The sequence below is a fragment of the Mizuhopecten yessoensis genome, unplaced genomic scaffold, assembly GCF_002113885.1.
Source record: "Mizuhopecten yessoensis strain PY_sf001 unplaced genomic scaffold, ASM211388v2 scaffold10477, whole genome shotgun sequence".
In the NCBI taxonomy this organism is placed as follows: domain Eukaryota; kingdom Metazoa; phylum Mollusca; class Bivalvia; order Pectinida; family Pectinidae; genus Mizuhopecten; species Mizuhopecten yessoensis.
This window is the reverse complement of record NW_018408566.1, coordinates 369,657-385,143: the sequence shown is the minus strand read 5'-3', so window position 1 is coordinate 385,143 and position 15,487 is coordinate 369,657. Positions and strand designations below refer to the sequence as shown.

General features: G+C 34.7%; 1 protein-coding gene across 1 annotated transcript; it reads left to right on the top strand.

Moving 5' to 3' along the window:
* Positions 1–3,500: 3,500 nt before the first annotated feature.
* Positions 3,501–12,450, top strand: LOC110460725 (phosphatidylserine decarboxylase proenzyme, mitochondrial-like). The gene is made up of 7 exons (XM_021513807.1): positions 3,501–3,551; positions 3,960–4,054; positions 5,164–5,276; positions 6,659–6,895; positions 7,596–7,887; positions 9,279–9,439; positions 10,570–12,450. The coding sequence occupies exons 1-7, from the start codon at positions 3,514–3,516 to the stop codon at positions 10,819–10,821; spliced, it is 1,188 nt and encodes a 395-aa protein (XP_021369482.1). The 5' UTR covers positions 3,501–3,513; the 3' UTR covers positions 10,822–12,450.
* Positions 12,451–15,487: the final 3,037 nt, after the last annotated feature.

Below are 15,487 nucleotides of genomic sequence, written 5' to 3'. Positions count from 1 at the left end.
AAATGTCCAGAGTGATGATTTTTGGCTAGTAGCATGCTGGGATGAAGGGCTACCAAGTCTGTTCAAATGAATAACCTTCGTCCATTCTCAAGGTCACAGGGGTCAATTGTCTTAAAAAATCTTTATACAACTTCTTCTGAATAACTAAGAGGCCTACGCTAATGATATTTGGACAGTAACATGCTAGAATGAAGGGCTACCAAGTTTGTTCAAATGAATGACCTTTACTTATATTCAAGGTCACAGGGGTCAAATATGTCAAAAACCTTTAAGCAACTTCTTATCAATAACCAAAAGGCCTAAGATGATGCTATTTGGCCAGTAGCATGCTGGGATGAAGGGCTACCAAGTTTGTTCGAATGAATGACCTTGACTTATATTCAAGGTCACAGGGGTCAAATATATTTAAAACCTTTAAACAACTTCTTCTGAATAACCAAGAGGCTTAGGATAATGATATTTGGCCAGTAGCATGCTGGGATGAAGATGTACCAAATTTGTTCAAATGAATGACCTTTACTTATATTCAAGGTCACAGGGGTCAAATATGTTAAAAACCTTTAAACAACTTCTTCTCAATAACCAAAAAGCCTAGGATGATGCTATTTGGCCAGTAGCATGCTGTGATGAAGGGCTGCCAAGTTTGTTCAAATGAATGACCTTTACATACATTCAAGGTCACAGGGGTCAAATATCAAGGCCAAGGTCGAAAATACCTTAAAATAGAAGTTTACTGAAAAATCTGGTCATCAAGCCAAAGCATAAAAATAAATTTCAATGGATTTTTTTCGGCACAAGTTTGAATAAGACTAGGGTAGGTCAAAAGTTAAGGTCACCGATATCGATACTACAAATGGAAGCTCAACGGATAATGTTGGTATCATTTATGCAACTGTATATTTCAATGTTCACTTTACAGGGATTATTATTTTGTTTGCCTTGTATAAATGTTGAATACTTGCTGACAGAAGCAGTTCAATAAAAAGGAGACATTTCACCATGCACATGTATCACATGAAAAGAAGTGTTTACCATAGGTGGTGGGCACGTCTATCAAAAAAAAAAAATGAATATATAAAACTAGATTTATATATTCAATTTTTTTTTTTTTTTTTTTGATAGACGTGCCCACCACCTATGTGTTAACTAAACTTAATTTAACGAATATTATTGATGAATTTATGACCTTTGAAACGACTGACATGCTAAAATCTCGCATTATGAAAGCTCACAATTAACAACAATACGAACGATCTTTAATTTCAACAATATTGGTTATTTATTACTGTTAAGAGTGAAATAATGACCTGAAAGTCAAGTAGTAAATTAATGGCTGTTTCAGTTATCTTTCAATTAGAGGCTGTCTTGTTACCCAGGGCAGGGAGATATAAATTGTACAGCTGTCAGGGCACCTGGCTTGGTGGCCGTTTACATATGTCAGATAAGCTTAATTGATGACCTCTACGGACAAAGGGAGGCACAACTTTATTTAACGCCTATTTTCATCTGGTTATTGTTTAGTCAATTAATTGTCATGTAAAGGTATATTGAGAGTATCCTGTATGTAACAAGGCAGGTCCATTGTAAGCCTCTGAGCTAGGCACACGTCTACGGTTACCTTCAAGTCTAATACAAAATAGTACCACACGATTGGAGTTTATTGTTTGTACTACAGTATCCGGGAATCTGAGGGTAACAATTACGTTATGACAAGAAGAGTATCTCACAGGCCTTGATGGGTACAGAGAAAGTGTCGGCGAGATAAGAACAGTTTAAAAACACGTTTAAGCCGAAGAAAAAAATGTAAGGAAAACAGCACTCCGTGTGTAATGGCAAGAATCGGGCAATTTGAATGTCATTTATGTTTCCTGATTCATGAAAACACTATCACGTTAAATACTGACGTGCTAAAACATCCTTCAATGCGTTCATGAAACAACATTTCATCCCGTTAATCATCATGTCATCGTGGACTTTTTACGTAATATACCAAATTTGTTTTTACTTCGTCATTTTAAAGCGATCTAGTGTACATTTAATGGAAATGAATTAAACGCAAGTTCTTTAAATACATTGACGGGATGATGGTAAGTAAGTGGCATTGATATGAACAAATTATCTTGTGAAAAACGGCTATGCATATAAACATCATAACACAACCGTGTACTAACAAAACTGTCTTTGCTAGATTTCCATATATGAATAGTGAATTGTAGATTTTCTGATAATATAAACTACAGTATGTGATAAAAATCTTAACACTTGTGTCAACATAATACGAACTGTATTAAACTCGTTCAATAATTTGATATGCCACTAGGCTAAATACTCGTGTTATATGCAATTATTGAACCCGTTTGATACATTCAGTAGTACATTGAAAGTATTACTAGATCATCTTTTTATTGAAATAGTTCAATAGTTGTGTAGGCCTCTTGCCTCTGGGCAATTGACATATCAAATTATTTAAGGTTTCATTATATCTTTAACATCTTAATAAAAGTTATATTGGCACAAATCTAAGATTCGATCATACACATTTCTTTTGTGTGTGAAAAGATAAACAATGTCCTGTAAGACCAAAAGATTTCACTGAATACCTTTCACGGATGTGGCGTCCTTTTGAAGCGGAGACCATGGAATGGCGTCATTGAATATGACGTTACACTAGTGTTTAAGTACGTGTAAAATATGACTTTAACTACTACCTGTTACATAACCAAACATGCGAGTTACATATCTACGTTATAACCAACGTTTTAAAACGTTAGCATTTATAAATTTGTACGACATCTGCTCTCAATCATCTATAATCTAAACTGGGGAGGCCCAGTGTACAAAGTCTTTTACAGTAGGATTGTCCTTTTAAAAATGGCAGGCGTCTTGTTGCTCTGCGTTGGACATTTTCAATGACAATTTGATCCTTTTTAAACATTGGAGACCATATTCCAAATTGGCCGCACTAGACTTTTAAACAATTGGATAAACATGTCTTTGTTTATAAATGTACGTGAATGTCGGAAATATAAACTAAGATGGTAACTAAGTGCGGTTACCAAGGATGGTTACTAATGGTGATTACTAATGACGGTAACTAAGGAAGGTTGATAAGTGTTATAACTAAGAATGATTACTTAGGGTGGTAACTAAGTGTGGTTACTACTAATGACGGTAACTAAGGATGGTTGATAAGTGTTATAACTAAGAATGATTACTTAGGGTGGTAACTAATGGCTGTTACTAAGGATTGTTTAAATTAACCATGTGTCATTAAGAAAAACCTTCTACGAGTGCGAAAAAAGTTCAGTGAAATATAATGTTATAAAGCTTCGTCTATAGTAATCTTGAAACCTTTTTCTGGCTAATAAAAAATACCATAATATGTGCATTAACAATTCAATTAATAACTGCATCCCTGGCTATGGACAGTCGGGTTATAACCGGATCTTTCTTACTGGAGCTTATTTTGACATGGTACCGCCCCGCCAAATAACCTTTGACCTTGTATCCAACATGGCGACCTCCATGCTATTCGGTGTGCGGCTGCCCAGGTAAACAAATGTTGTGGTATTCAAAATATAATGTTAACACAAACATCTGTTCCGATTTAATTAAGCAACTTGATTTATGTCATTGTTAATTGCTCAGTGTAAAATATATCGACGATAGTATTATATTTAAACGTCACTTTTTTGTTTCACATATTGATGTTAGCACAGGCCCGACTTGTAACACGTATTGAAATACTACTTTTTAAATACTGTTCCCTGTATCGCAACCTATATTGTCTAACATCATGTGATACTCACGTACCCTGTGCTCAATGAACATTAACGAGTATGAAGCAATTATGGACGTCTCATGTTATGTTACGTAAACAAAAACATGATTCAGGGGTTTAAAAATTATCAAAAAAACAAAACAGATTTGCTCTATTTATTTTGTTTGGTCACTTTCAGTGGTGCTGTTATGCGCAGATCGTTTCTCATCCAATGCCATACCAGACCAGAACGATGTGGCAAGGGCCTACAAGTGATCCACAGATCCTGGAGTGGTATGTGTACAGTAAAAAAGTTGGAGTAAAAATGCATTGGTCCTGTTGGAAGCCATCTTAGCTAGCCAAGGGTTACAATCCGTTACGATCTACCTACTCTTCTCTTGCTTGAATCAGATGGGACTGATGATGAGTCGGAAATCACGGTCTAAATCTGCCAAGTGTGGAGAGTAGGAAGACTGGATCGTACCGGATCATAACCCTTGGCTAGTGAAGATGGTTTGAAGTGCGCTGGTCCAGCGATCGCCAAAAAAGTAGGTAGGTCTGGGGCATGCTCCCTCCAATATTTTTGAAATCTAGAAGCACTGTGGATCATTCTGGGCTTAAAATAAAGCTTTTCAAATCTGCTGAAATTTTAGATAAATTTACAAAATATCTACTGGTCCGACGGGATTGCTTGTTGAAAAACCTACTGATCCGCCAAGAAAACCACAGGGCATGGGCTCGTAGACCAGCGGTTAATTCCACCCCTGAGTGTAAGTACATTTTAAACACCAATAAATAAAAGAGAAATTATTTTAAATATTTTTTTTTATCACACTGCACCATAAAACAAACGGTTATAGAAATACAAAACTGCGTTTTCTTAAAGCATAAAACATTTCTTCATTTTGTCATTTTGTAAATTGTACTTAATTATAATTAAAAAACTAAGTTGATTTGTAGTTAAATTTGATAACTATCAGTGCTGTTTTATTGTCCAGATATGAAATGACTTGCAAAAAAATTGAGCGCCCCATTTGCCAAGGGATAGTGATTATCAAATTTCACTGAGGTTATACAAGTTCACCAGCCCCTGGCTATCTGGCATTGTAAGAAAGTTCACTGACCCTTGGTTATCCTTCATGGGATATTTCTTTCTTTGTACATTAATATATAGATTATCTTCTTTATTTTTTGCTCTAAGGAAACAAACATTAATTTAGGTTATATGGAATCTATAATATTGTAAAATATTGAGACCCACAACAATCTCACTGAGATCAAATACTAGTTTACTAAAACCCTGAAGGAAGAATGATATATCTCTAAGAAATTTCCTTAGACAAAGTAATATGATGACATTGACGAAAATCTTTGTACAGTGCATATTATTTTTTTGACTTCAGAATCCCAATACAAGCCCAAAAGGAAGGGTTGGTGGCGAACGCCCCTAAGGATCACAGTTGCCTTGGGTATAGGCATTGCTGTTCTTGGTCCCAAAACTGCCAATCAACAAATTGTAAGTGTCAAACATTTTGTCCCAACATATGAATAAGATTATAAATAAAATTTGTTGACAACAAAAAATATTTTTAAATAACGACTTAGACTCTCCAGTACAATAAACTTTGTTAGCTGTATTACACAGCTGACAACTACCAGATGATTTACGGTAGCAAAGGTACACTTTGGATATTCATAGCTCTATAAAGCCAATTATGAGTCTACTCAGTTGTAAATGAGTATGTGGTTGGGCAGTGCTAGAATTGATGAATGCTAGGTGGGAGCGCCAAAATGGCAGCACCGGCTGTATGCTCCCCAGGGAGTTGAGAAAGGTATTGGCTGGTTGCAAAGACCCTATAACCAAGAATAATAAGTTGTGAATTGCTTTGAGGAGACCTACAAACTAGTTTGATTGTGATAAAGCGGTATATAAGAACCTCAAATTATTATTATTATTTATTATACTTATTAAAAGATCATGGGACATGCCTGAAGGGAACCTTAGGATTTAAACATTATTAAGCTGAATGTCAACTACCTTTGTTCTTTGTATATGTCCCTATAAATAAGTTCAGAAAAATTGAAATAAGTATGTGCAAAATATTGGTACAATGAAACATAAGTTTGGTACATGTTTTAGCTTATCTGGCGAAAAGGTGCTGGTTCATGTAGGGTTCTTAAACATAGTATGTTATGTATACATCTGAGGAAAACAATGCATTACATGAAAATATTGTCACTACGATCTGTATTACAGTTGACTTAATTTAGATCATGCACATCCACAAGAACTTCAAACCATTTTTCCTGAGATTTTACTGTGTAAAAACAGTTGCAATTCGACTGCATTATATTTGAAACAGTACTCTAATGATGCCATGCTTGACTACAAAGCTGCACGCCATTTTGAATGGACTACTCAACAAAATTCTACTGCTTTTTGCTATCATTCAATATTGGGTCAAGTGGTCAAGGTGTCTGACATTCCGCTACCACTAGCCCTCCACCACTGAGTCGCGGGTTCGAAACCTACGTGGGTTCGAAACCTGGCCTTAGGTCGGTGGTTTATCTCTGGGAACTCCAGCTTTCCTTCACCACCAAACCTGGCACATCCTTAAATGACCAAAGCTGTTAATAGGACGTAAAACACAAACAAACAAACAAACAAAATCAATATTGGGTGAGATTGTCTTACATAAATGTAATCAATTGTATAGGTAAATAAATTTACACTAAGATCAGTTTTATCAAGTTGCTAGAATTCCATTTGTCAGCGACAAAAATGTAGTAAATAAACGTCTAGTGGAACCTTGTCCTCATATTCCAGGGAGTTGACAAAATTAAACACTTTGTAGTAGGTTATTATGGCCTCTTTTTTTTATCTTTTCATGCCTCCAGGAACGTGTCTACAAAAGGTTGCCTTTGGAAGCATTCTCCAGACTGGTTGGTCGTTTGTCTGAGATTGAGCTGCGGGACTGGTTACGAAAACCATTGCTTGGATTGTATGTACGCTTTTTCCAGGTAGATCTAAGTGAAGCAGCTGATGAGGACCTCACACATTATTCCAGTATTGGTGAATTTTTCCGTCGGCCACTGAAACCTGGTGCACGCCCAGTTGATGAACTTCATGATCTGGTAAGTCATTTCTTCTCGGGGAGTCTTTTTATGTTAAAATATTTTGGATAAAATATGTCAATGTAATATATTTAGAGCAATGTTTTATCACAGGAACACATATATTTGATTTTGAGTGAAGTAGACAGCTTATGAAAAAACCTGGTATCAACCTTCGTCTTGGAATTACTCCTCCTACAAATCAGTGACCTTGACCCACTTTGAAGGCCACAAGAGTTAAATGGACAACTTTTTCTGAATAACCACAATGTCTAGGATCATATTTAGCCTGTAGCATACTCATGTACTGGGATGAAGTGTTACAAAGATTGCTCAAATAAATTACCTTGACCCACTTTCAAGGTAACAGGGATATCCAATGTGTTAAAATCTTTATACAAATTCTTCTAAATAACCATTAGTCAAACAGTTATATGTGGCTAGTAGCATGCTGGGATGAGAAATTATCAAGTTTGTTCCAATCAAATACATTGACTCTGTTTGAAGGTCACATGAGTTAAGTTAAATTAAATCTTCTACCAAACATCTAGAAGGTGTAGAGTAATACAGTCCATAATCTGTAATGAAATTTTAGCCTGTTAAAGTAAATTTACATTGACCCACTTTAATTTGGAGGTCAAAGATTTCAGATGAAAAAAACTAAACAATACATACTCATCAGACCTCTTATTTTAAGTGATATTATTTTCTTTTTTGTCAGACCTGCCCATCAGATGGTAAAATATTACATTTTGGTGAGGTCCAAGATGGAACGCTGGAACAAGTGAAAGGGGTAAGCTATTCTCTCCGGCATTTCCTTGGACATTCGACGTGGATAAATGGTCCATTAACTGAAAATGTACAGTTCTTGTCAGACGAGGAGTACTACCAAACCCTACAAATCCAGCCGGGTAATTCTCTGTACTACTGTATTGTGTACCTGGCTCCTGGTAACTACCACAGGTTCCACTCGGCGGTCGACTGGACCATCACATACAGGAGGCATTTCCCAGGTAAACCATATCCTGTTAATGTGTAACTAATCGCAGGTCAGAAAAGCTGAGTTCAAAATGCTGAAATTTTCCATTTACAATTTTAAGCAATTAAGTGTTATGGATAAGACTTCAGCTTTCTGTCAGCAGCACTCATCAAGAAATCCTTTGATATTGATCTGATTGTGAATAGATTACTTATATTTCATAAGATTTTGTTTATTCATGTATGATGAGAGGAATTTATCTTAGGAACAGTTATTTACACACAATCTACATTTGTTTATTCATGTATGATGAGAACAATTTATCTTAGGAACAGTTATTTACACACAATCTACAGTCATGTTGTTAATTGTTTTACAAATAGGTCACATGAAACTCATCCATGTACAATGTACATAGATATATAAAGGTTATTTTTAGGTCAAAGTCATAGTGCTTAAATAATAATAATAATATACAACATTTATATAGCGCCCTACATAATTCATAAAATTACTCTAAAGCCCTTTACAACATATGGATATTAGTAATGGTTATAATTGTGAAAACGAAAAGTAAAAAAAGGCTTGCAATCACTTTTATACATTTAAGCAAGCAATGTGCACATAATTGAACAAATAAAAGGGTTGTATTTACATAACGTCTTTGCAAAGATTCTAAAATGCAGACGTGAAGAGGTGAGTTTTGATGTCCCTCTTGAACTTTGCCAGGGTATTGGACTTTCTAATTGCAGATGAAACTTACACCACAGTAAATAGAGTTAATAGATATTTCATCTGTTTCCAAAAGCACTTTTCCAATTTCTTAGGTCTGAAGTGTTACACTGATACAAAATGGAAAGAAAAATCTGTAATATTGCTTCTTCAGTCAAATGTTGAATTTGAAAAATGACCACATTAAAAAAACTAACACATCAAACTACAATCCTCAAGGTTTAGTCATGGCGCTGAAATGTTTCGAATATTCTCAGTCAAATGGCTTATATTGAAGGTCACTGTCATAATCATATAACATTGTGTACATGTATTTGATTTAATTAAGGGGAATGTCATTTTCTGATGGTATAACATATACATGTAATTGATAAAAGGTGAAGGTCAAAGTTAGGTGAAGGTCATGGTTATGATGATATCAGGTATACAGTCAAACTTGCATTCAGAGACCACTTTTTGAAAGTCAATAAAGCAGTTCTTATTGCAGAGGATTTTTAAAACAATTTCTATAAGTAAACATAAAAATAATTGTTTTGTATGATTTTGAAAATGGTATCTTAACACAAGTGGTCTCTCAAGAGAGGTGGTCTCTGGAGTAGGTTTGACTAATCGATTTAAGGTCATTACTATTATGATACATATAACTTAACAATAACAAATAAATCTAAGTTTAATTGTATACTGTTTTTACAGGAAGCTTACTGAGCGTCAATCCACGGATAGCTGAGCGTGTGCAGGACCTATTTAATTACAATGAGAGGGTCGTATATTTTGGCACATGGAAACATGGACTCTTTGCCTACATCCCTGTAGGGGCGACAAATGTGGGCTCTATCAAAGTCTACTGTGATAAGGTATGACAAATCTACTTTCAAATATTAGATATATGTTTTAGCACAAATGATATTTTACAGTTTTTAAAAATGCATCCTTGGACATTTTATTAAAAGTGTAATCGTTTCAAAAGGACTCATGCCATTATCTTTTCTATAATATCAGTTGCTATCTAGAATTACCTTGTATCATATAAAAAATGTGTTTCTTTATATTCAAATGGCATTTGTTGTGTCCCTGAGATCCAGGGTATAGTGGTGAGTTTATGTTGGATTATAATACAATGACTGGGACATTCATGTTTATATCAGATAAGTGTTCAGCACCATTGTTAACAGTGGCCATTGTACTCTCACAGACAGTAAATATTTATATACTTTGTCTGTATTTAAGACATTGATTGCTGATGAAGACATTCAGGGCTCTCAGTAGACTCTTGAGAGTATGGTTTGGACTCCACAAATTTGTCTTGGATTCTTTTTTTTAATCTATTTGACTATAGGTACATTGTACATATGCAAATAAAGACAAAATTACCAGTGACTTCAATATATCCATATTAAATGTATTGGTAATTATTTTCCTCATTCGCGATATGCACCTATGTAATGACATGTTTTGAGTTTGGATCTCCAAACTTTAGAAGAAGAAAATGTATTTGACTTCTAAAATTGCTATTAAATGATAAGGATCAAATGAAAGCCCTGATATTGTGCTGATGTGATCAAGACATTGTGCTGAGGTGATCAAGACACTGTGCTAATGTGACAAAGACATTGGCCATGGGCTTATGTGATCAAGACATTGGGCTGATGTGATCAAGACATTGGGCTGATGTGATCAAGACATTGGCCATGGGCTAATGTGATCAAGACATTGTGCTGATGTGTAAGACATTCGGCTGGTTTGATTAAGATATTGTGCAAATTCGATGAAAGTGAATCACTAAGAGGTGTACACAATACTTAATTAGTTTTTCAATTTTTCATCCCAATATTTAACATTCATGATATAAATTTGATTTATAATGACCAGTTCCAAAATCATAGACATTACAGAATGAAGCTAGGACTTCTGTACTATGTCATTGTCATTGAAGATTTTATAGATTGTTAAAATTAAAATACGTCTTTTTTTTTCTCCTTGACAGGACTTAGCCACAAACAGTACTGAGAACAAAGGAATGGAATTCATAGACAAAGTCTACCCTAATGGTGTGAAGGTTAAAAAGGGGGAAATGTTTGGTGAATTCAATATGGGCTCTACTGTTGTGTTGGTGTTTGAGGCACCTAAGGATTTCAAGTTTACATGTGAAAACAGACAACATGTTAAGTGTGGGATAGCCCTTGGAAATGACAGGAGAGTGGACAGTGAAAAAGACCAACAAGAAACAAAATGTTGATACAAGGACTAGTGATGTTAGTAAACACTGTAATCTGTAAACATTCAGGTATTAATGTTGGTGCTCAAAATGACTGATGTGTAACTTCAGGTTATAACAGGTTTGAGTACAGTATCAGTAAATTATTGTTTGATTTTAACATGTATCTCAGGTCTGTTGCTCAATGTGGCTATTTTCCTGGTGATATATTAATATGCATGGATTACTGGCACTCCTACCCCTGTAACCCGAACAATCGGAGAGTTACTTCCCCTGTTAGCAATCAGTTTTTATGATTTTCTGGAGATGTATGCATGTTTACCAGGGGCCTAGTTGTTTATGCAGAACAACCAGTTTGTCTGTTTTTTAATGTAACACTTTCAGGTGCAAATCTGGTGGCCCTGCAAATCCGTATGTAGGCATTGCAAGACTTTGTCAAGGCTCGTCTGAAAACAGCATCAGATTACTTGGTCCGACCTTATTTCATAAACAAACAACTCTGGTCCATCCAGTCCAACCATTTGGATTGCAATAAACGAAAGCAGCCCAGAAATGATGTGTACTTTTTATGTCTACAGAGTTTTGAATGAATGTGAGGTATGTGATATTGAAAGAGTTTTGATTGTGTGTTTTTGATATTTTGGAGTGATGTAGAATGATGTTGCTAGTTATAAAAGATTACATGTTAATAACTGTTCACATGTTAATAAATGTTCACATTGTCAGATATAATTATCTTTTAGTACATTGTATATAATGAAATGATTACACTATTGTCAACAATAGGTCAGCTTCATTATTGTGGGTACCCGTAGTCATTGAGAGGCTCTAATGAGCTGTTAACTCCCTGTTTTTATAATGCTGTTCTCTAGTGTGAAGAGTGAGTGACTCGCCGCAGAATCATAAAACTTTTTAACATGAAGAATATTGTCAATTCGTGTAATCAGATTCATTCTTATGCTACTTTTCCTCAAACATTAATTGAAATAGGAAAATATATACAAATTTACCTGAGGGAATTCGAACCACCTCTTGAATTGAAACGGTGGGTGCTTTGCAGAAAATCTAACCCTATTTATGTGGCAATACAAAATTTTAAAATATTCCAAGTAAGGAACATTGTTAGAGCTGGGGAAAAAATCCATTAAAAGCAGGACCAGATTTTTACCGATTGTTACTAGGTACATCAAGGTGGGGAAGCCATTTAACTTATAAGCATTATACACACTATGCAAAGTACAGCCTTGCATATAAAACTTGAATCATCTCCAGTAATTCCAAGTTAATAGGTTACAGAATATGTGTAAAGTACGCCAAAAATTATCATCATAATAAAATATGTATTTACTGAAAAGATATATGTGTATTCTATGATTGTGCAACGTTCTGTGATATTTGATGAACATTGTGTTTTTAGGAAGCTGTGGTTGCATCACTGACATTAACCAAGAAAGTATAGAAAGCTATATGTAAGACAATTTTATGTCGCGATTTAGCTTCTAATCGGCTACCAAAGACCAAAATCTGGTACTCTAACCGATTCTCCTGTTTTAATCTGTCATGGAAATACTTTCCTCCACAACGAAACACCATACCTGTATTTATTATTTAAACAAGATAAAATATCAATGGTGAAGAATAAATATATATTGAACAATATGTCTGTTTTATCTTTGATACCTAGAAATAAGACTACATCAACATGCCAAGGTAGAATTCTGTACCAATTAGGGAAAAGGTATCAAATCTTTCTGATGTATCCACATCATTTGAAACATTTGTCTTGATGTTTCCAGCTTTTGAACTCTATGTTTTATCCTGCTTGGTCCAAGTTGTTAGAATGAGAATTAAGTCTCAGCTGCTTGAAGATAAAGTCTCAGCTATATCAAGATTAAGTCTCAGCTGTTTGAAGATCAAGTCTCTGCTAAATCAGGATTAAGTCTCAGCTGTTTGAAGATAAAGTCTCAGCTATATCAAGATTAAGTCTCAGCTATTTGAAGATCAAGTCTCCGCTAAATCAGGATTAAGTCTCAGCTTTATCAGGATTAAATCTTGGCTGTTTGAGGATTAAATCTCAGCTGTAAGAGAATTAAGTCTTTGCTGTATGAGAATTAAGTATCCGTTATATGAGGATAAAATCTCAGCTATATGCAGGATTAAATCTCGGCTGTATGAGGAGAAAGTCTCAACTGTATCGGAATTTAGTCTCGACTATATCAGGATTAAGTCTCAGCTGCATGAGGATTAAGTCTCAACTGTATCAGAATTAAATATCAGCTATCTGAAGATTTAATCTTCACTGTTTGAGGATTTAGTCTGGGTTGTAAGGTTATTAATTCTTTTCTGTATAAGGATTAGGTCTCGGCTATATGAGGATTAAAGCCCATGCTAGTCTCGGCTGTAAGAGAATTAAGACTCGGCTGTATCAGAATTTATATCAGCTGTTTGAGGGTTAAGTCTCAGATATATGAAGGATTAAATCTCAGCTTTACCAGGATTAAGTCTCAGCTGTATCAGAATTAAATATCAGCTGTTTGAGGGTTAAATCTCAGCTGTAAGAGAATTAAGTCATTGCTGTATCAGAATTAAATCTCAGCTGTAAGAGAATTAAGTCATTGCTGTATCAGGATTAAGTCTTTGTGTATCAGAATTAAATCTCAGCTGTAAGAGAATTAAGTCATTGCTGTATCAGGATTAAGTCTTTGTGTATCAGAATTAAATCTCAGCTGTAAGAGAATTAAGTCATTGCTGTATCAGGATTAAGTCTTTGTGTATCAGAATTAAATCTCAGCTGTAAGAGAATTAAGTCATTGCTGTATCAGGATTAAGTCTTTGTGTATCAGAATTAAATCTCAGCTGTAAGAGAATTAAGTCATTGCTGTATCAGGATTAAGTCTTTGTGTATCAGAATTAAATCTCAGCTGTAAGAGAATTAAGTCATTGCTGTATCAGGATTAAGTCTTTGTGTATCAGAATTAAATCTCAGCTGTAAGAGAATTAAGTCATTGCTGTATCAGGATTAAGTCTTTGTGTATCAGAATTAAATCTCAGCTGTAAGAGAATTAAGTCATTGCTGTATCAGGATTAAGTCTTTGTGTATCAGAATTAAATCTCAGCTGTAAGAGAATTAAGTCATTGCTGTATCAGGATTAAGTCTTTGTGTATCAGAATTAAATCTCAGCTGTAAGAGAATTAAGTCATTGCTGTATCAGGATTAAGTCTTTGTGTATCAGAATTAAATCTCAGCTGTAAGAGAATTAAGTCATTGCTGTATCAGGATTAAGTCTTTGTGTATCAGAATTAAATCTCAGCTGTAAGAGAATTAAGTCATTGCTGTATCAGGATTAAGTCTTTGTGTATCAGAATTAAATCTCAGCTGTAAGAGAATTAAGTCATTGCTGTATCAGGATTAAGTCTTTGTGTATCAGAATTAAATCTCAGCTGTAAGAGAATTAAGTCATTGCTGTATCAGGATTAAGTCTTTGTGTATCAGAATTAAATCTCAGCTGTAAGAGAATTAAGTCATTGCTGTATCAGGATTAAGTCTTTGTGTATCAGAATTAAATCTCAGCTGTAAGAGAATTAAGTCATTGCTGTATCAGGATTAAGTCTTTGTGTATCAGAATTAAATCTCAGCTGTAAGAGAATTAAGTCATTGCTGTATCAGGATTAAGTCTTTGTGTATCAGAATTAAATCTCAGCTGTAAGAGAATTAAGTCATTGCTGTATCAGGATTAAGTCTTTGTGTATCAGAATTAAATCTCAGCTGTAAGAGAATTAAGTCATTGCTGTATCAGGATTAAGTCTTTGTGTATCAGAATTAAATCTCAGCTGTATGAGGATTAAGTCTTGGATATGCAGGATTAAATCTCAGCTGTATGAGGATTAAGTCTCAGATATATCAGAATTAAATATCAGCTGTATCGGGATTAAGTCTTTGTGTATCAGAATTAAGTCTCGCATGTATTAGGATTAAGTCCTGGCTGTATAAGGATTAGTCTTTGTTGAATAAGCATGTCTTAGGCTGTATGAAAAAAAAATCTAAGCTAAATGAGGATAAGGTCTAAGCTATATATATATATAAAGGATTATAGCCTGGGTTGCTCGAGCATAAATCACTTACAAAACTGTTCATTAATTTATGATGATAAATCAACTTGATATTAAATGTTTCATGAAAAATTAACATTAATGATTGATCGATCCACTCTTTAGATTTTGAAATATTGACCCCTTTTCCCTCGGTAAAGTCCTGTCCATCTGTCGCCAAGGTTGAGGGAAGTGAGGTATATCATGTGGGATGTTTCATACCAAGGTATATCATGTGGGATGTTTCATACCAAGGTATATCATGTGGGATGTTTCATACCAAACTAACTTAAAACAATAAATTTACCCATCCTGCTGTATTGAATATTTATCCAGATTTGGTCTCGTTCCTATATATGTATATCAACTGGTGCATTTGTATTGTTCACTCTGGGGATCACCATTTTAATTTGATTAAAACAAAGGTGAATACCCTCGGCCCAAGCATGGTTATTACCAAATTAAGTGGAAATTCAGTCAGCATTGGACAGATTGACATTGCACCATGGCATTAGCTCATAATCACTTGGCCTTGACTCAAAAAGAGTTAAAATTGAATGCAAATTGTTAAAAAAATAATGTAATCATCAAATGGATT

Bases quoted from the DNA above. Each gene is read 5' to 3' on its own strand.
- LOC110460725 (XM_021513807.1), top strand. From the start codon at position 3,514: ATGGCGACCTCCATGCTATTCGGTGTGCGGCTGCCCAG. The intron at 7,888-9,278 runs GTAAACCATATC...CTGTTTTTACAG, and splicing joins ATACAGGAGGCATTTCCCAG to GAAGCTTACTGAGCGTCAAT. The intron at 9,440-10,569 runs GTATGACAAATC...TCTCCTTGACAG, and splicing joins TCAAAGTCTACTGTGATAAG to GACTTAGCCACAAACAGTAC.